Source organism: Nematolebias whitei, chromosome 7, assembly GCF_014905685.2.
Source record: "Nematolebias whitei isolate Nwh7 chromosome 7, NemWhi1, whole genome shotgun sequence".
NCBI classification, from domain to species: Eukaryota; Metazoa; Chordata; class Actinopteri; order Cyprinodontiformes; family Rivulidae; genus Nematolebias; species Nematolebias whitei.
Genome location: NC_056504.1, coordinates 44025949 through 44047563, shown reverse-complemented (window position 1 = coordinate 44047563; position 21615 = coordinate 44025949). Strand labels below are relative to the sequence as shown.

Below are 21615 nucleotides of genomic sequence, written 5' to 3'. Positions count from 1 at the left end.
TATCATCCATCCCCCCTGTTTCCACCATATCTCTCCTTATCCCAACTTTTTTTTTTACCACTTCACCTACAAACCTTTAAAGCGACCCCTCCCCCCTGTTCGTTACCTTTCTACAGACAGAGACAGATGCTCAGCATGCGCTGGCAAAATCTGTTTTTGCTTACATTCCGCATTCCTCGTCCATTTTTTTGTTACTTTCTTCGCCTTTTTTTTTTTTTTCCCTCCACCAAGAATCCTTTTGTTCATCCTGCAGTCTCTAACCTGTCTGCTTTGAATTGAAGTCTCTGCTAAAACAAAAGTGTAAATTTGTGCATCGTGCTCATGTTTCAAAGTGTGTTACTTTTAAACAGTGGTTGTTTAAATTATTATCTGATCAGTCCCTCATTCCTGAAAACAGTCCTCAGATCAAATCGGACTGTTAACACTTTTTTTTTTTTTTTTTTTTTTTTTATGTCGTTCCACTTCTGCGTAACCAGTTTGTTTAAACTTATTTTCTGTGGTGATGAATTTTCAGACAGTGGCTCATTTCATTACCCTGTTCCAGCTTTGGCCTAAACATCTGGTCATTTCTGAGGCCTACAGAGCTCAAAGGTGTTGATGTTACGAAAAACTTCTGATAACTAGAGAAATTGCATTTGTGTGAATGCTTAATGCAGAAGTTCTAGCTGAAAAACAACTAAAATTAGCTATTAAAAAAAATTCTGAAATGTAGCTGAAATGGAAGAACAAGCCTAAATTTGTAGAAGAAAGCGGAACAAACCCATATTTGCTGAATTAAGTTTAAATAAGCAGAAATGCGCACAAAAATTAGGGAATTAGCTAAGAAAAAAGCTGAACTTTGGAGAGAGAAAAAAACAGCTGAAAAGGCAGAAAGAAACTTAAACTACCTGAAGGAAGCAGAAAGAGATTAACGGTAAATGAGCTAAAAAAAAAAAAAAGTGGAATTAGCTGAAAAAGCTAAAGCTAGCATCAAAACACCTAAATAGTAACTGAAAGAGCAGAAGAAGCTGAAGCTAGCTGGAAAAAAGCTGAAAGGTTCATAACAAGCTGATATTAGCATAAAGAAGTTAATTAGGCTGAAAGTAGCAGAAATTACCTTGAAAAAAATTGAATTTATCTGAAACGGCTGAAATTAGCTAAAATGCTAACAAGCTAGCTGAAAAGGTAGAACAAGCTTCAATTAGCAGAAAAAAGCAGAAAGAACATGTTTACCCAAATAGGCTGAAAGAAGCAGAAATGAAATGAGCACAAAAAGGTTGAAATTATCTGAAAACACTTGAAATTAGGAAGGAATTAAAAAACAGCTGAAAAGCAGCAAAAAAAAAAAAAAGAAACAAAGCAGAAAGATGCTTAAGTTACCAGAAGAAAGTGGAGAGAGCGCATTTTGCTGAATTAGGCTGAAAGAAGTTGAAATGAGTGCAAGAAATGCAAAATCAGCCGAAAAAGCTAAATTTAGCATAACAAATTTAAACAATAGCTGAAATAGTAGAAAAAGCTGAAACTTGCAGAAAAACCCTGAAAGAAGCGTAACGTACTGAAATTAGCAGAAAGAAGTTAGAAGAAGCACAAAAATGTTGTAGTTAGCAGAAATAATCTGAAAGGAGAAAAAAAAAAAAAGCAGCTGAAAGTAGCTGGAAAAAATATCCTGATGCATGCTCAATAATCAATAATTATGCTCAATGATAAATAGCTGGAAAAAAGTTTCCATTTGCACAAGGAAGCTGAAGCAGAACTAAATGTGAAAGGAGCAGTAAAAGGTTGTAAACAGATCTAAGGATTTGAAGGATGTAAAATGAGCTCAGTTCATTTTCTATGAGACAAAAAGTGGCAGAAAAGGCTAAATATTTCAAAAAGCTAAAGTTGCTCCAATACCAAAAGTCATAGCAGGATTGTCCTGAACGAGCTGAACGTTTTGATGTATGATTTGTGGAAAAAGCACAAAAAATGCAGAACGAGAAAGATGCTGAAAAATGTACGGCAGAATAATGGGATCATAGTAAGAATGCTTCATAAACATTCCCACAGTCTATCGAGGCACCTTAACCTAAAAAAACTGAGCTCCGCTTAAAAACACCGTGCCGCTGTATTTCCTGCTTTCAGACTTTGATAAAAATGCTGGTCATCGAAACCAGTTCAGTCCAGATATGTGACGTTAAAGTGTTTTAGTTTGACAAAGTTCCTGTTGCTGATGGTAATTCTTACCTTTCTTTCATATTATCTCATTAAAGGAATCGTTCTATTTTATTCACTTTATCTAACGTGTTTGTTTTGGTCAATTTAACTCATGTGCTGCCTGTTTTCAGGCTGTAATGTGTCCAGAGGATAAATGTTTTATTGTACCCAGTCCAAAATGTCATTCTGCTGGTGTTCAAATAAAAATGACCTGAGCTGACCTCCGTGCTACTCTTAGTAAAAATGTTTTCCGTTTGCTAGTTTGGGTCAGTCCTCCTGACATATTTATGCAAAAACATGAGCAGAGTTCAGAATAAGGTTGTGTGTGAGCGTTAGCTTAAATGTGTGGCGTTTACTGACTCTGGGTTTCTGTTATCAGTCCCTGGTGGCTCCTGGTGTTTACGTCTTGATTATGGTCGTGCTTGTGTTGCTCTCCGTCCTCCCTTCCATATCTTTCTATAATTTTTTTTTTGCAGAGTTGTTACCTCGCCATTTTATCTTTCCCTTTTTTTTTTATCCTGACATTTCCTCCTCCATCAACATCTGTTGCACAAATCCATCCAATTGGTTGTTTGCATGTGGTTATAAAAACAAAAACAGAATCCGACAGAACAGGCAGGTGAACGTTTGTCCTGCAGGTTACGATCACCTGATGGTTAAAGCTGTTCGTTGACCGTGTTTTTCTCGTTGTCCTTTCAGAGCAAAGAGGTTGGAGTACAACTGCAAGAGGACCTGTTGAAAGTTCTGACTGAACTTTACACAGTAAGTTACCCACACCTATACTCAATAGCTGATGATCAAAGGGAAATGGTATTTTCTTTTATATGACGGTTTATAAATGTGTTTCCTGTGTGTGTGTGTATGTGATGCTAAAGCTGCTTCATATGACCTTAATTTAAAATAGCAAAGAACTGCTTATAAAAAAGCCAAATGATGTTCTGCAGGTTGTCGCTGGCGTTTCTTGAGTGACATCTTTTGACTTAATTATATATATTTGTACGTAAAATTTGGCCTAAATAGGGCCGTTTCTTCAGTAACCTTTGTTTGACCGGATATCTGCAATAAAAACGTTAATATTAATTGTGCTTTATATATTAAAGCACTGTCTGAACCTCATCTGTGCTCTTTGTTTAAAGCAGGTGCCTCTTGTAAATGAGTCCTCAAGGTTCAATGAGACTAATCTGTATAAATAAAAGTTTGAATTTAATTAATTTAATTAGAAAATCCACTTTTCTACCAAGCTAAACAGTGATAGTTTTAAAGATTACATCCATGAGGCCTCACTCTTTTTGTTTGCGTCACGTTACATTGTCATCTGGTTCCACATGTTTACCATACCACCAAAAGACTGAGGCAGTCGGAGTGTTTGTGTTGGTTTTGTACTAAAGCGAGCCATAGCATAGCTTGAGGTCAGCTTGTCCCATAAAAGCAAGCCTTATGCTGTAATTATATCTATATTAAAAGACAGAAATAGATCTGGTTTGACTGACGCTCACATGTATGCTCGGAGTCAGAGTGTGTTTGAAAGTCTGATATAATGACTGCTCTGGTGGTGGTCACAGAAATGAAGCTGGCTTTGTTCATGAATGCTCTTTTAATGTGTTTAACTGTTTTATTGTAAACTCATACATAGGCCTGTCGCAATAAACAATGAATCAATTAAACGCATGATAAATGAAAATGATCAACCTCCTTTTCATTTATCAGCTTTATTGTTTCTTCGTGCCTCTCTCTTTCTGCTGAAGACACTGGATGACAAAAGGCTCAACTCCGGTGCTCTTCACTGACCCCTCCCTTTCTCTTTTCTCTTTAAAATCAGTTTTAACCAATCGTGTTTTTGGATCGCTGAGAAGCTAAGCTACGAGCTAAGCTAACAGGCCGACCTCGGGGGGGAAAACCTCCGTCTTGTCGAAGCTCCAAAATTCACGGTGGAAACCCGTGCCTTCGTGTAAAAAGTTGTTTTTCTCTGCAAAAAGAAGCTGATAGCTTGTTTACTGTTTTTTTTATTTTTATTAACAGCTTTGTGTGAAAAATGCTATGCTAAAGAGCTCAAACCACACCAAGCGTCCGCCATTTTGAGAACCAAATAAAAGGAGAGACAGCCCATGTCAGGTCATGGGGCCTCCCTTCCATTTTTCTTAAAGAGACATGCTGCTCGCTCCCTCACTATCCATCCTTTGGTTCAAACAATTTTCTACTGCCATCCAGTGGTCAAATAATGAAACTATACACAAAAATTAACCAACATTTCTTCTTAAATTTGACAATAATCGCTAATTATTGTCAAATTTCCAATATTATCATTTATTGCAATAATTTCTGAGACGATTAATCGCCCAGTACAGTTTGTTATCGTGACAGGTCTACACATACAGAACCCTCTAAATGCAATAGTTTGGAGTATCAGAGACGCATGTTGTGATTCCTCCTTGTAAAGTTGCTGTTACAGTGGTAAAGCATGTTTATCTGCACATCTCTATTGTTGTTCCCAGGTGATGAAGATGTACCACATGAACAACACTGACAGCATCAATGCCGAGTCCAAGCTGAAGGAGGCGGAGAAGCAGGAGGAGAAGCAGATGGGACGCTCCAGTCGACAGGAAGATCGCCAGACGCCGCGCTCCCCTGACACCCTGGCCAGCATCAAGAGCGACGAGAAGGTCGTCCGACGCTCCAGTGTGAAAAAAATCGAGAAGATGAAGGAGAAGGTGAGCAGGGCGGCGGAGGGAATGTCGAAGGCATCAAACAGACATAGGATGGCTGTTTTTGAGCGCCTCACCTGTTGTCACAAAGACGTGCGTACGTCTCGTGAATTATTTATAGGTGGATTATCGCTAACCTTGTCTTGTTGGAGCTTGTCACAGCAGTTTGATTCCACACTTCTTATCAGCCCAAATCAATACTGACTTATTTCACTTTAGCGCTTATTCCTGCCGTCTGTCACCGCAGCCCTGCTTTCTTTGTTTTACTTTCTCTCTTTTTGCTCTCTCTCTCTCCTTTTCTTAAATCCAGAGACAAGCAAAGTACACTGAGAACAAGCTGAAGGCCATCAAGGCCAGGAATGAGTACCTGCTGGCACTGGAGGCCACCAACAGCTGCGTCTTCAAATATTACATCCATGACCTCTCCGACATCATCGATGTGAGTAAATAAAGCACAGCAGCCCTGTTGTAGGAGCTGGTTTTAGCTCTGTGTGACCTTATTTGGGATTTCCCCTGGGTCAGTCTCTTCACATTAGCTTCAGTGCTTCTAATGAAGTGTGCAAAGTGGCCATCCTCTGTCCTTTCGTCTTTTTGATTTCCCAACACTTTTAAAGTTTGTTGTGATTGCTTGTAAACAGCCAGTGGCAAAAAAAAAAAAATTTATCTGTGAAGCACAAAGCAGTCTGCTTTCTGCTTGATCATAAAACATTTCACTGCCTGCTGGTCCAACAACAGGTTTATTTTTAATGACATTTTTAGTCATGTTAGTGGTGAGAGCTTAGATTGATTATTTTAAAAACACATCTTGATGTTTTTATTTTTAAACTTCCAAACAAAGATTTGTACAATTTAACTGTAGATAAGTAGAAACTTCTTAAGTTTCAATGAAAAGAAGTCTGAAGTCATGTTGTTCCCTCCCAATGACACGATCATAAACCACTGCATCGACCTTTCTGCTCTATCCCTGTCAGAAAAACAAAGAGTCACTAATCTGGGCGTGATAATGGACCCTTCCCTGAAACTTAACAATCACGTAAACATGATTGTTAAATCATGTTTCTTCCAACTGAGGCGGCTGTCTAAACTGAAGCCCATATTGTCCAAAAATAACCTGGAGACAGTAATGCATGCATTCATTACATCTAGGCTTGATTACTGCAACTCGCTCCTGTTTGGTATCAGTCAGACCTCCATTGCACGACTACAACTGGTCCAGAATGCAGCAGCCCAATTTTTAACCAGTACAGGCAAAAAAGAGCACATTACACCAGTTTTGGCCTCACTGCACTGGTTACTGGTTCACCTTAGAATCTAATTCAAAATACTCTTGTATGTCTACAAATCGCTGAACAGTTTCGTCCCCCTCATCTCTCTGATCTGCTACATCCGTATGTCCCACCACGTTCCCTGAGGTCAGCAGACCAGTTGCTCCTCACAGTTCCAGGAACTCGTCTTAAGCGCAGAGGGGACAGAGCCTTCTCTGTAGCAGGACCAAGACTTTGGAACGAGTTACCTCTGCTTGTCAGACAGGCCCCCTCCCTCTCGGTTTTCAAATCCCGTTTAAAAACCCACTACTATTCGGTGGCTTTCAACACCAGAGGATCTGTGTTTTGAACCTGTACGCTCCACACTGGTTTGTCGTCATATTTATTATCTGCATCGTTTTTATGTCTATATTTTTGATTTACTTCATTTTGTATATTGCTTTGTGTTGTCTATTGTTCTGTCTGTACAGCACTTTGGTTGGCCTTGTAGCTGTTTTAAGTGCTCTATAAATAAAACGGTATGGTATGGTATCATGTAAGTTGTAAGGAAAACTAGGGAAGTAGTAAAAATTTGACTTCCTTAGAGAACTTGCAGACCTGTTTACATGAATGTTACATCAGATACACAATTTACAAAGTTCATGTTCAGCCTTAGAGAATCATCCTAAATATCATATTAGATCTGTCTAATCAGACTATTACCAAATAGAAACTGGCAGTCCCCATAGGAAAATCAGTGGAATATTATTGCAACTTTAAACCTTTCTATGTTTTTTATTTTATTACCTGTGTTCAGATCACAACTGATGACATCATCTAGTGGCCTGTATAGTCTTTAAAGCTTTGCAAATGTGAGCATCAGGCTGTGTGATGAGACAGAATTGTTGTTTTTATTTAATTCCTTGTAATTTAAGAGTTTATAATCAATTGGTTCTCAACCTTCCTACTATTCCTAACATCAGACATCCTACTGTAAGCTCTGGCCCTAATGTTTTTAAATACAGGTTTCTACTACACTGTAAGCTGTATATATAATTTTATTATTTTAAACTTGCAGTTATTTATGGTGCATGAATAAATAAATATCTGCTTACATATCAGCCACATTAGCTTAAAAAAAACACTGTATATTTAGTTTATTCATGTAAAATCATTGTCGTCATTGTTTGCATTTTACAGTTTGAAATTATTCAGCAGTGTGAGTGTTTATTGACTGACAACAAATCTGTGAGTAATAGTAAAACAAATGTACACTCAGTGTAGTTTTAAAGCTGTGACAAGTAAACAGAGTGGGATAATATCATTTATAACTGCTATGCATCTGATTTATCAAGTTAGGCAGCAGAAACTCGATGAACTGAGCTATAAAACAGGTTTAACTTGACAAAGCTCGATTTGTGTTTGCTAATCCTAAAACTCCTCCGACCAAAATCTGCAGCAGCTGCGGGATCCCATCATGTCAACCAAAGTTCCTGAGGAATGCTTGTGGTACTTTGTTGAATAAATGCCATGTAGTAAAAGCAGCAGTAGCAAGATGTAAAATACTTTTTTCACCACTGTTCAGATTTATTAAATAAGCTGTAAGGGAGCTAAAATCTATTGATCATCAATGTTTGAACTGTGACATTGCTCCAAATTATGTTTATTATTTACGTCTCCTGTCGGCCTTTCTTGTTGACTGAAAAGACAAAAAAAATAAACAAATCTGTGAATAATAACTACACAGTCACTGAGAGTAAATTTCATCTTAGCAGGTGTTTATCCGAAAACACTGTAACCAAATTTAAAGATTCTCTTCCATCGTCGTTCTCCTCTGTCTTGCAGAGCAATGCATCAGAGAGCAGTGGCTTTGATCATCTGGTTGATAAATGTACAACTTCTATGCAAACATCACTCGATAAAACTGCTCTGCTGAAAAAGAAAGTAATCAATCAGAGGAGACTGGCTCCTTGGTTCAATTCCAAGTTACTGTATGCACTTTAAAACAGGCATGTAGAAAGCTGGAAAGAAAATGGTGCTCCACTAACGTTGAAATTTTTAATTTATCTTTGAGAGATAGCCTGCTAACTTATAAAAAAGCACTCCGTAAAGCTAGAACTTTATATTATTCATCTTTAATTAATGAGAATAAAAATAACCCCAGTTGCCTTTTCAACACCATAGCTAGTCTAATAAAAAGTCCCATCTCTGTTGATTCATGCATCCCTACAACTATAAGCAGTGATGAGTTCATGAGGTTCTTTATAAATAAAATTATTTCAATTAGGGAACAAATCCAAACCATCATTCCTACTATCGCCTCTGGTTCCCCATCAGATGAGGCAACTCAAAAAATGTCACTAGAACCGGATTTATGTTTGGACTTTTTGTCCTGTTGATCTCTCTGAATTGTCAAAAATTATAGCTTCATCCAAACTCCACCTGTTTGCTAGATCCCATCCCAACCAGGCTATTTAAAGACGTATTTCTCTTAATTAATATCCATATTTTGAATCTGCTTAATTTATCTCTAATAAACGGTTACGTACCACAGCGCTTTGAAAAGATAAGAGGAAAAAACATAAAGTGAAAAGCCATTGTTTATGTGCACTGTTAACTTTACAACAAATTCTTTCATTTCATACTAAGTGTGTGAATGTGTGTGCAACAGTGCTGTGACCTGGGCTACCATGCTAGTCTGCATCGCGCCCTGAGGACGTACTTATCTGCAGAGCAGAATGTGGAGACGTCCAAACACACCGGGCTGGAAACACTGGAAGGAGCAGCAGAGAGTCTGGAGCCCAACGGGGACAAACAGAAAGTCATGGAGACCTACAACAATGTCTTCTGTCCACCAGCTCGCTTTGACTTCCAGTCTCACATGGGAGACACGGTATGGTTCTCACTCTCATTTGTGTCAAAGTTAGAGAAAGTCTAAAAATGAGTTTTATCATACGTGGATGTGTATGTGTACTCTTTTGTAGATGGGAGTGGTGTGTTCACAGCAGCCGCTGGAAGAGGACCTTCTCCAGAGATGTCAGCAGCTGCAGTCTCGCCTCTCCACTCTGAAGATTGAGAATGAAGAGGTCAGACAATTTTCTGGCTTTACTCTGAAATCAGCACTTTTTCCACTTTTTTGTTCATCATATTTTGTTTTATTTCTCCTCTGTCCACCAGGTGAAGAAAACCATGGAGGCCACTCTGTCCACTATTCAGGACATGGTGACGGTGGAGGACTACGACGTCTCCGAGTGCTTCCACCACAGCAACAGCATGGAGTCGGTGAAGTCCACTTTCAGCGAATCCTATCTGAGCAAACCCAGCCTGGCCAAGCGACGAGCCAATCAGCAGGAGACGGAGCAGTTTTACTTCACAGTCAGTGACATCTTTGGTCGCAGATCTTTTTTTTTTTTTTTTTTTTTTTACAAACATTAGTTGTAGTTTAGCGAAACCTCTATTGGACAAAGATATGCACACGCGGCATGTTTCGTAAATGAATACAATCCACATATATAGTAAGTCTTTGTTGGTTTGTGTGTTTTATAGAAGCTGAAGGAGTTCCTAGAAGGAAGGAGCCTGATCACCAAGCTGGAGGCCAAGCATGATTTAATCCAGAAGACCATAGGAGAGAGTGAGTGTCCTTCATACCTTCTGCTTGTTGTCCCTTTTTTCCCATCTGCATGAGTGGAGGAGTGAGAAGGAGAGGGGTGTGTGTGAGAGATGAGTTGTGCAGTGGGGACACATCAGGGTCACAGCAGTGAAGCAGAATGAGTTTAATATATCAAATAATCACAAGCTGTGTACGAGTCAGGAGAAGGTCACAGTGACACTGACCATACGTGGGTACAGTTGTGTTTTTAAATGTGGGGGTGGGGGCCATTTCTTCTGGTCACACAAGTCAGAGTTTCCGTTACCCCGTGTGTGTGTTTGTGTGTGTATTGTGAGTGGAAATCCTGTTTTCCTGTGTCGTCTTATCGTATTGCATCATACCGTATTGTATAATATCACATATAGTATGGCATCACATTGCACTGTATCAGACTGCACTGCACTGTGTTATTGTAAATCACTGTGATGCTTCACCTCAAGTTGTTTCTTCACGTCCATTAAAACGCTTGTTTCTGTTTCTCTCTTCTCTCCGACTTCTTTCTTTCTTCTTCCTGCTTTCCCTTCCTGTAGGTCAGAAAACTGACTGTTGCCTTGCCAGGTAGGTGTGGTGAAGGATGAAAATATGCTCTCTCCCACCAGTAAACGTGCAAAAACCATTTGAGTGTTGCAACCTGATCCCTTGGCAGTCTGTGACATTATTTTCCCCGTAGCTGTTTGCAGATATTTTTAACACATGTGCACATGTGTCTGTTTATACAAATAGAGCATTAACAGAGTTGTGATTATAAATAGTTTCACTGGAGGCGTAATGACAGAGTGCTGTTATTTTTTTTTCTTTTTTCTCCTCATAGTGGAAGGAGAAACTCGACCGTACGGAAGCAGGTAATTATCTGGATGTGTGTATCTCTGAGTGGTTGCTGGCTTCTCAGTCGGAGCCGCTGCCGCTTCGTTTTTCTCTCAAACCACATTTTCTCACAGCAGCTTTGGTCCCTGAGTTGCTCTGACATCTAGACGCTGGTGAAACTTAATTTATGACGGATAAATCTAGCACAAAATGTGTATATTTATGTTTTTTTTCCCCATCTTAAATCAGAAGTTGATGAAAATGAAACTATCAGGGAACCTCATGTTTATAGCTCCCCCTTGTGGGGTGACTTGTTTATTTTTCTGTCCTAAGCTCTGACTTCCTAATATTTTTTTAATTATTATTAAATTTTCCCAATAATAGCTTCCAACAAATAATACTACAGCTGTGTTGATAAAACTGCTGTTGCATTTATCATGCAGCAATTATTGCACAGTCAAACGTCTGAGAGACTTCTGGAAAACCGAAACAAACAAAGGGAAAAGGGGAAAGTGTGGTTTCCTAGCAACAGCTGCACCCACTGTGTCTAACCCATGTCTCAAATCCATTTTTCTTGAACACATGCACTGTTGTAAATGCATGTGCAGGCACGCCTGTGAAGAAAATGTGCTCTGTGTGTGCATTTCTTTTCCAATAATGCCTTCATTAAACAGGAATAATTCCTCCTTATTTTGTTTCAGGACTCGGGTGAAGCCATTCCGCTGATGGTCGAGAGCTGCATCCGCTTCATCAGTCACCATGGTGAGGAAATTCTCCTCCGAAGCGATAGGTTTAGCATCAGCTCTTCGATGCAGCGATTGGTCGTTTCATTTTTAGGGGGAGTGTGATTGGTTGTGGGGTTGGCTTGAACTGAAAATGTAATCAGAACTTCTTATATTTGAACAGCAAAACCAACAAATGTATATCCTGAGTGAAAACGTACAAGAGGCTGTAACTTCTTTGTGTGTGTGTGTGTAGGTCTGCAGCACGAGGGCATCTTCAGAGTGTCAGGCTCTCAGGTGGAGGTCAATGACATCAAGAACGCCTTCGAGCGAGGTGAAACTACACTAACAAGATGCACCGACCCTAATGTCCGAGTGTTCGTTTCTTTAAAGTAATAGTTCAGATAATTTGAGTGGGGTTCTCTGGGAAGGTTGTGAACAATTAATATCTTGCGTTCTGTAGATAGCTCGTTGGTCATAACTTGGAGATGTTTGTCACTTTCACATTATTCAATTATGTACTTGGATAGAAATTATATTCTGGAAATAGTGTAGCAGAAGTTAAGTTGTAGCATTTTTGGATATATTCAATAAAGTTAAGTCAGGTCCTCTGGATGGCTTCTTTGTGTTGAAACGTTTTGTCTTTCACCCAAAAGACTCAATCAGTCCGAGGAGCCACAACAAACTCAGTCCCATAGATAGCACCTTCACATAGTGGACCAACCAGTTTGATGGTGATAAGACAGTTTCTGAAGTTTGCCCTGTCCCCCTACGACTCCTCTGAGGAACAATTATTGAGCATGAACTGTGATGTTTTGAACCACTTTGGCTATGGCTGCCTCAGAGGGGTCGACGGGGGAGAGGGCGGACTCCAGAAACCATCTCATCACTAGGGATGCACCGATCCACTTTTTTCACTTCCGATCCGATACCTGCAGCTTCTTGTCAGACCGATACCGATCTGATACAGAAAAACTGTGCTGAATACACAAAAATGGCTAAATCATGTCATCTGGATCCGTTTCTGAAACAGATCCAGATGACATGATTTTTGTTGTCCATCTGGATGTTTGAGCTTACAAACCCAGTGCTGAATTAACTTAAAACATTTGTTTTGTTGAACACAGGCATGAAGGTACTGAATTACAAATTTATTGAAAACTCTGCACCATAACAGCACACTTGGCCAAACATGTCAAAACAACACAACTTTTAATTTGTTCAGTCAGTACGCGAACGCGTGATGTCACTCAGGGTACAAAGATTAGAATTAGAGTGAATAGATCTACCCAGTCATGGATCGGTCACATTGTCACCGATACCCGATCCAGAAGTTTTTCAGATATCGGTACTGATCCCAATATTGGTATCGGATCAGTGCATCTCTACTTATCACCATCAAACTGGTTGGCCCAATAGAGTAAGCCACTTATGGGACTGAGTTTGTTGTGGTTCCTCGTAGAGTTGCATTCGGGCCTAAAAAATCTGACGCGACCCGGCCCTAGCCCGTATGGATTTTTTTCCAACCAGACCCGATAATCCATCCATCCATTATCTTTACCCGCTTCTTCCATTTTGGGTCACGGGGGTTACCAGTGCCCATGTCCAGCAATCACTGCGAGGGGCGGGGTACACCCTGGACAGGTCGCAAGTCCATCCGACCTGACTAATTAATTGTAATTAAAGGCCTGAATCTGAAAAATAAAGACTTTTTTTATTTTTTATTAAGCTTTTACTGCTTTTGTAAGCAAATCAATTTTAAAAACGTAACAAAAGGAAAATATAAGATTTCTTCATTATCAAGTCACCAAATGAATATTAACATACAAAATTAATAGTCTAAAAAAATCAACTCTAAAGATGAAGAAAGATGAAGATGATGTCTTTTTTTTTTTTTTTTTTACCTCTTTCAACCGCCGGTCGAACCCGAGCGTGCACCTGACCTGACACGCATCAGCAGGTTTCACTGTGTTGGCTTTGTAGAATGAGTTCTCCCAGTTTTAGCTTTTGTTTAATATTTTCCAGCTCCATTATGTCGCTTGTGAGTCAATTACAAATTCTCAGATGTGTGATAGGAGCAGGGCGGGCTGGGCCACATGTGCAATTGTTGCGCAATGCGCCAGCTCTACTCTCTTTTCACAGTCTGATTAACATCTGTGCACTATTTTATTTCTTTTTCATCCTCATCAGTAAACTTACTGCCTCCTCCTCAACAAGTAGATTAACACAATTTTATATTGTGCATTCTTATTTAGTTTTCTTTGTGCTGTATGATTCGTAGAACCGCATCAAAAGCCCGAGACAGACCCGGCCCGCCCATCAAGCACATAATTCAGGCCGGGTCTGGCCAAAAATCACAGCTGTAGTTCCTCGGACTGATGAAGTCGTTTGGATGAAAGACGAAACATTTCAACACAAAGAAAACATCCAGAGGACCCGACTTAACTTTGATGGATTTTTTTAACCTGGATTATTGAGCATGAACTTTGAACTTTTGGATAGAATTTTATATTTCCCCTGCAATGTTTGTGTAATGTGAAACTGATGGAGGTTTTAAGATTTTTTTAGTAGTTTTCATCGAAACGGCTAAGAAAGTCTTTAGCTTGATGTAAGCTTCTCTTATCAGGTCAGAATTAAACTCTGAATTTCCAAACTAAGGGCGTTCAAAGCGCCATCTACAACAGAACCACTCATTAGAAGATACTTCTTCCTCTTGGCTGCGTTTAGGCGAAGACCCGCTGGCAGGGGACCAGAACGACCACGACATCGACTCGATAGCCGGAGTGCTGAAGCTCTACTTCAGAGGACTGGAGCGCGCCCTCTTCCCTAAAGAAGTCTTCCATGACCTCATTTCCTGTGTTTGTGAGTGTCTCTTCCTCAGGTTTGCCTTTGTGTGTCTGTTTTAAATCTGATTGTCTGAGTAATCTCTTCGGCGGTGGTGTCGTCTTGTTTTCCAGCGATGGAGAGTCTGCAGGAGCGGGCGGTCCACATCAAGAAAGTCCTTCAAGGCCTGCCGAGTAAAACCCTCGTTATAATGAGATACCTGTTCGCCTTCCTCAACCAGTGAGTAGCAGGACACCCAGAATAAAAGTTTACCTGAAAGTGAAATAAGATCTAAGATATGAGGAAATATGCTAAACACTAATGGTGCAAAAACAATACGCCGAGCAACAGCAGCACGAACATGAGCAGATGAGTACGAATGAATGCAATGCATGAAATAAATCAGCAGCATGAGATCAGCAGCACTTCACTGGGGTTTAAAGGATGTTGTTGATTGTCAAGTCAAATGTATTTATAAAACACATTTAAAACATCAGCTGTTACCAAAGTGCTTAACAATAAGATCAAATGTAGTAATTAAAGAAAAAAATAATAACAAGCTGTCATTAAAAGCATCAGTAGTAAAACATAAAAACACAAAACAAATGAATACTAATCAAATCACACTGTTAAAAGTCAGTGAAAACAGATGTGTTTTTAAAAGAGATTTAACAACAGGACGTGAAGTGGTCTGTCTAAAGTTGAGGGGCAGATTGTTCCAGAGTTTAGGGCCCACAACTGTAAAAGCCCGATCTCCTCTGAGCTTCAACCTGGTTTCTGGTACAAACGAAAGCAGCTGATCAGATGATCCCAGCACCCGAGAAGGAACATATGGTTGAAGTAGCTCAGAGAGATGAGGGTGCAAGTCCGTTTAGGCACTTACAGGTCAACATGAGAATTTTAACATAAATTCTGACACGTAGAGGGAGCCAGTGAAGGGAGGACAAAACTGGTGAAATGTGCTCAAACCAATGAGTTCCTGTTAAGAGTCGAGCTGCAGCATTTTGGACGAGCTGGAGTGACACCTGACTGACCCCCTGATTGTAACGGACTTGAGCTGAATTGTAACTAATTGAAATTAGTTGAACTCTTCTTATTTATTTAATTTATTGCAGTGAACTGAATTAGGATCGGCTTGAAACAGGCTGTTATGTCTAATGAAATAGAAGAGCTTGCACAGTCTTTACCTCATATCAGTGCCTTATTTAAGTGGACACCAAATTGACTTTTGTCTTAAAATATGGCACTGTACGTAAAAATATAATTAAAAATTCAATTCAGTTAATTTGTATAGCGCCAAATCACAACAGAAGTCGTCTCATGGGACTGTACAGAAACATTCATATACATATAAAGTCAGTTAATACCATTATTTATCTAAGGAGCCAACAGATTGCTTTGAGTTAAATACTGAATAGCAGAACTTAGTGTGTGCAAGCAGCACATTTAATCATAACTAAATGCTTTTTCTTTATTATAATGAACAACCTTGTTCTAATTACAATGGTTCAAAATACACTCTTGCAATCCACTTATTTCATAGACTCTCAATTTTCCACAACCACACTCACATATTTAGATATTTTCACCAAATCTCAACATCCTTTAATCTTTATAAGAGGTCTAGTGTGAACTGTGATGAAATATCAAGTTGCAGAGGCAGAAGCTAATCTTTCATTACTTTAGGAATTCAAAACTTTGCTCTTTGAGGCTTTGTTTAATTTCCTTCTTCATATCAAGTTTATTTTTTTATATTCTAGTATCGTATACAGTTCCTCATTAGGCTTCATAGCTTCACTTCAGTCCAAAGCATTGGTCTCTTACTGAAAGCTTAATAAACCAAAACAACTTTAAAGTCATACCATTAGCTGTCCAAATGTAGGTTAGCTCAACGTCTTATGAAATATGAAGAAATGTGACATTGATTTATTTTTGTTTTCCTGGTCTGAATAAGTTTTGACAAAGAAAGCCCAGTATGAAAAAAATAAATGCAATTTTAGATCATATCTTGTTTTTAACTAAATAAAAGCACTTTTTTTTTTAAATAACTTCAATACGCAGAGTGCTTGTCATCTTGATTTAAAAATAAATAAATAAACAAAAACTAGACACGATCTGTTATTTTTATGCGTGCACGTTAGCATAGCAGCTACATGAATGAGAAAACACTCTAAAGTTCCTTGTAAAGTTTTTAAATGTGCAGATTATTTTTCTCCAGTTTAATGAAAGCAACTTGTTAGGCAACAATTAGCCCCAAAATGAAACAAAAATTACAAATAGCATCCTGTTTTATTAAGAAAATATGCTAAAGGTATTCATTACAATGTAATGAATTTAAAAACGTTATATTGTATAATATATATATATATATATATATATATATATATATATATATATATATTGTATAATAAATATAATAATATATATATTCCCGTCCGTGTCCTTTACTTCCTCCTAATTGTCTTCTCCATGATTCTTCATCTGTCTGATTCTTCCATATCTGGAAAACTGTTCAAGTAAACTTTTTCAAACTGCACCGTTTGATATAATTCAGAATAAACTTTTTAACCCATTTTATAGTTTTCAACGAGTACCTTTAAATTCTCTTAATAAGACGGTAAACGTTTGGGAAAAAAGTATTATTTTGTTGTTCTTTTCAAAGTTTTGTCCCCTGCTGTCCATTTTTGTTTGCATTCTGCTGGAATGATATTTGGACATGCAGAAAATATAAACTGACCACTGTTCAAACATTTCCTCTTAGAATAAATTAAATATTTGTACTTGGACACAAACATTGATAAAGTGAAAAAAAAAAAAAAAAAAAATCAGTCTTTAAAAATCTGAACTTTAAAAAAAGAAACCGTGCGAGGGCCTTCCGTGGTCCAACACGGTTTTGAACACGGGTACAACGTAAAACCTGGACACATGCAAACATGCACACATCTGCATATTTGGAGATGAGCCTTCCATTTTGTTCAAGTACAAAAAAACAAAACCTTCACGTGAAAGAGGACAAGATGGAGTGGAGTGGGGGGGGGACTGACTTCTGAGACTCCTGAGTAAACCAGACAGCTCATGTGGAGACGGTGGAGTTTCCACTTGTACAGGAGTGATTCACTGGCCTCCCCCCAGCGTTCTTATTTCTTTTTCTTCCTTTAACACACTTCATGAAGCTCCATGTCCCCCTCCTCTCTGTGGTTTTTGCTGTTGGACTGGATGGGTCTAAAGTTTTTCACATACACCAGTTTGCTTTGGGTTTCTAAAGACCTGCAGTGGTTGCTCCTGTGACTTTGTTTACATTTATTTTAGGGATTTAGACAATGCCATAAAACTAATTTGCCTCATCTCCCCCACCCCCACAGCTTGTCTCAGTACAGTGAGGAAAACATGATGGACCCCTACAACTTGGCCATCTGTTTCGGCCCCACCCTGATGTCTGTCCCCGAAGGCCACGACCAGGTCTCCTGCCAGGCTCACGTCAACGAGCTCATCAAAACCATCATCATCCACCATGACACCATCTTCCTGGGGCCGCAGGACCTGCAGGGTCCCATCTACATCATCCCTGGAGCCGGAGATGACTTCTGGTGAGAGCTAATGTCGAGTCTAGGGAATTTTTATATGAGGAGAGGATGGGGAAGGGTTTAGAGAGGGCGGGGGCTCAGCTTGTCTGCTCTGCTCAAAACTAGGGGGCCCACGAGAATCAGCTTACTGTCCGTCACAGGAGAGATTAAAGCAGCGCCTGACCACATCAGCCAATGATGTGCACAGCATGAACGCACTACAGTGCAGTGCTCACAATGGCCAAGTTTCTTTATGTTATTCCAACGACAAGTAGTGGCGCAAACTGTTATGATTACTGTCAATCACTGAGGTCCTATGAACTCTGAAACAGCCACATTGTTAATTCTGTGGAACATCGAGACAAACACCGTTCATCACACCGGCTGGTTGGGATTCGTTAAACTCTTTGATTTTTTTCTCCAGGAAATTAGATATTTGACCGACTTTATTTCAGGGAAAAGGCGCACAATTGATGCTTAGTCCATTTAGAAACATGGCAGCAGATGACAAATGTATTTATAAAAATAAACAACGTTTGACTCAAGCTTCCTGTTTCAGCAAGTGACGCAGAAAAATACAGGAAATGAAAAGGAAGCGGAAAAGTCCCAGCATTCCTTGAGGGAAGGCAAATCGCCCACTGCCTTCCTTCCATGGCAGGGATTTAAACTAAACATTTATGTTCACAGTTATTGCCGTTTTGGTCAAACTTCGAAAAATGTGACATTGGGATATCTCAGGTCACCTTGCATGATCTCTTGGTGCTTGGAGTATGTGTTGTGAATGACTGTCGGCTACTACCACGCCAAATCTAAGCTCAATATCTGTAAAAATTAGCTGTTTTTGTGTTTAATGTTCCTGAGAGATTTTACTTGCAGGCAGAGAGGGAGTTGATACAGAGCAACAAAGTCCATGCTCAATAATCCAGGTGTACAATCCAACATTTTTCAGTCAGATCATCTGGACAGTTTCTTTTTTTGTGCTGAAACGTTTCACCTTCCATCCGGAAGGCTTCATCAGTCAAGGAAACACACAACACAAAACTGATGATTCCCCCAACAGCTTACTCCAAAGTGGAACAAACCAGTCATGTTGGTGCTAAGATGGTCTCTTTGGCACGCCCCCTCCTCCGGTGCCGGCCCTCTTCCTCTGAGTTCTGCTCTTGGTGTGTACCGTGAAAGTTTAGCATGTGTCTTTGTAAATTTCTTCTCCTCTGTGTCCACTGTAGTGACAGTCCACACTGTGAGCCCCCCCGCGTGGAAGAGCCGGCACCTGACGCCATCTCTGTCGGCCACAACAGTGAAGATGGTGCGTAACGTTGTATACTTTAAACCACACATTTCATTTTGTCTGCCGTTCGTTGTGATCTGTCCTGCTGCTCGTTTGTTATTGTGGTTTTCACCTCTAGTAACAATCGACTTTATGCTTTTATTGCTCAGTTGTTTTCAACGTGTAATCGGCGAATGCAGCAGCACTAACTGCTTATGCACTAATCTGGCACCCCTTCCTCCTCCATCTCTCTGCCATTTTTCTCCCTTTTTCTTGCCATGCTTCTACCGCTTCCTGTCTCCTGTTTTCCATCCTCTGAATCTCAGGCACCTTGACCGTTTCAGAGTCTGAGCCGGTCGAGGCCATCGCTCGCTTCGACTACACGGGCCGCACCAGTCGGGAGCTGTCGTTCAAAAAGGGCGCCTCTCTGCTTCTGTTCCAGCGGGCCTCCGACGACTGGTGGGAGGGTCGGCACAACGGGGTGGATGGACTGGTGCCACACCAGTACATCGTTATTCAAGACGCGTAAGATTGTTCTCCTGTCTTTGTCAAACAAAAGTCAGCGTCGAGATCTGGAAAAAATTCTGTTGAAGTGCATATTTTATTTGGGATAAAGCCTCTGATAGACAGAAACTGATAGAAAAACTATTTTCTCTTCAAAACTCAGAGAAAAAGCTAAAATGTTATCGAGTCTGATGAAAACTAAACAAATATATTCACAAGAAATTCCCATTTCTGTAGAAGTTGATCTGCTGGGATTCAAACTACAAATCAGAGCCTAAACAAATTTTAAATATGATTTTTCTGTCAGACTTACAGGAACGTTTTACTGAGTGGTTTTTACTCCAGTTTGTCTCATGATTAAAGCGCAGCAAGAATTTCCTTCTGAACTATTTCAGACCCGAAGTGGAACGAGGAAGTCCAAAGCCTGATGTGGACAACAGAGACCTGCTGGAGGAGAGAGTGTCCACCAGAGGCAGCGCCGCCTCCCCCACAGGACCGCATGTGGCGGACATCTATCTGGCCAACGTCAACAAGTGGGTTTTATGTACAAGTAGGATTTCAGAGCATCAATGCTGCACAATTTCATTATTTTTATTAAATAGATTTAGGTTAAATCTTGCCTACAGAGAGCAGACAACAACTTGCCCTTTAGGGTAAATAATCACGTTTTTTTCCTGTGAGGAAGCTAAAGTTTCTCACATTACCCCAGTTGTTTGCTCTCATTGTTTTTCCATGTACATACCCGGAATAATTTGAGCTCAAATTTAAGTTCCTCGTGTAAAAATCCTTCATGTTGTGTTCAAAGTTTACACAAAATAACACCACCCCTGCACATGCTCGTTTGAACGTGTTTGTGTTGTTTGGCAATAAATGCCAAACCATGAGTTTGAAGTGAACCACAGCATTTTGGCCAATTATTTTAAAGCGTGTAACTGAAACATTTTGTTGCCCTCAGGATGAGAAAACGACCTGAACCCGGGAACATCAGGAGACCGTTCCGCTCAGAGAGCGACACTACGAGTCCAGTCACTGGCAGCAGTGGGGGAGGAGGAGTGAGAGCAGCCTCTCTTCCAGGTGGGGCTCTGGTGAAGGACAACGGAGACAAACGTCCCGTCAGTGCTCACAGCATCCTCAACTCAGTCACTCGTCACTCTTCGCTCAAAACAAAGGTACTGCAGGTCATAAAAAGACAGGCTGCTCGTGAAGCTGAAGGTATTCAACAGAGGCTGATCTGTACGTTTAGGTGGAGAGTCCACAGTTAAGGAAGACGGCTCCTGCAGGACGTTCCAAGAGCTTCAGCAACCACAGACCACTAGACCCTGAGGTCATAGCCCAGGTGGAGCTCAGCTCACAGGTACATTCAGATTCTTACTGCACCGTGAATAGAATTCAGAATCTTAATTCTAACCTACAAAGCCCTCAACAGCCTAGCTCCATCTTATATTAGAGATCTTATTGTTCCATATTTCCCTTACAGAGCACTTCACTCTCAGACTGCAGGTTAACTTGTGGTTCCTAAAGTTTCCAAAAACAGAATAGGAGGAAGATCTTTCAGTTATCAGGCTCCTCTCTTGTGGAACCAACTTCCAGTTTCTGTTTTTAAGGCTGACACATTGTCCAGTTTTAAGACTGGGATTAAGACTTTCCTTTTTGTTAAATCCTATAATTAGGGTTGGCTTGTTATGCTGCCCATAGGCTTAGACTACTGGAGGACAAATTGACCACATTTCCTAAAATGATTTGTTACAATTGAATAGTTTTCATTTGATAGGCCTGTTGCAATAAACAATAAATCAATCGTATGATAAATGCAAATTATTGACCTCGTTTTCATTTTTCGGCTTTATCGTTTCTTCGTGTCTTTTTCTACTGAAGACACTGGATAATTACTAATTATTGTCAAATTTCAAACAATATTATCATTTATCGCAATAATTTCTGAGACAATCACCCAGCAAAATTTGTTATTGTGACAGGCCTATCATTTGATACTATTTCTATCTCAACATGTGATTCTCGACCTGCCATTGTGTATCTGTTCCTCCTTCCTGTTCCTACCAAACCCAGCCAGTTGAAGCAGATGGCCACTTGTCCTGAGTCTGGTTCTGCTAAAGGTTTCTTCCTCAAGAGGGAGTTTTTCCTTTCCACTGTCACCTTCATGCTTG

General features: G+C 39.9%; 2 protein-coding genes across 2 annotated transcripts in view; both read left to right on the top strand.

Annotated features, from left to right (window-relative positions):
• The window catches only part of LOC119411943 (serine/threonine-protein phosphatase 6 regulatory ankyrin repeat subunit C-like), a 1101338-nt gene that overhangs the window by 435332 nt on the left and 644391 nt on the right, over positions 1–21615 (top strand). The window lies entirely within an intron of this gene.
• Positions 1–21615, top strand: part of srgap2 (SLIT-ROBO Rho GTPase activating protein 2) — a 74802-nt gene that overhangs the window by 51217 nt on the left and 1970 nt on the right. Inside the window, exons 4-22 of the mRNA XM_037678947.1 lie at positions 2872–2934; positions 4665–4880; positions 5185–5313; positions 8790–9011; positions 9103–9204; positions 9296–9493; positions 9665–9749; positions 10298–10325; positions 10579–10609; positions 11273–11333; positions 11550–11627; positions 14021–14155; positions 14251–14356; positions 17479–17703; positions 18906–18985; positions 19291–19471; positions 19846–19983; positions 20406–20619; positions 20694–20804. Coding sequence (XP_037534875.1) covers positions 2872–2934; positions 4665–4880; positions 5185–5313; positions 8790–9011; positions 9103–9204; positions 9296–9493; positions 9665–9749; positions 10298–10325; positions 10579–10609; positions 11273–11333; positions 11550–11627; positions 14021–14155; positions 14251–14356; positions 17479–17703; positions 18906–18985; positions 19291–19471; positions 19846–19983; positions 20406–20619; positions 20694–20804 — 2403 coding nt within the window. The remainder of the gene's footprint in view (positions 1–2871; positions 2935–4664; positions 4881–5184; positions 5314–8789; positions 9012–9102; positions 9205–9295; positions 9494–9664; positions 9750–10297; positions 10326–10578; positions 10610–11272; positions 11334–11549; positions 11628–14020; positions 14156–14250; positions 14357–17478; positions 17704–18905; positions 18986–19290; positions 19472–19845; positions 19984–20405; positions 20620–20693; positions 20805–21615) is intronic.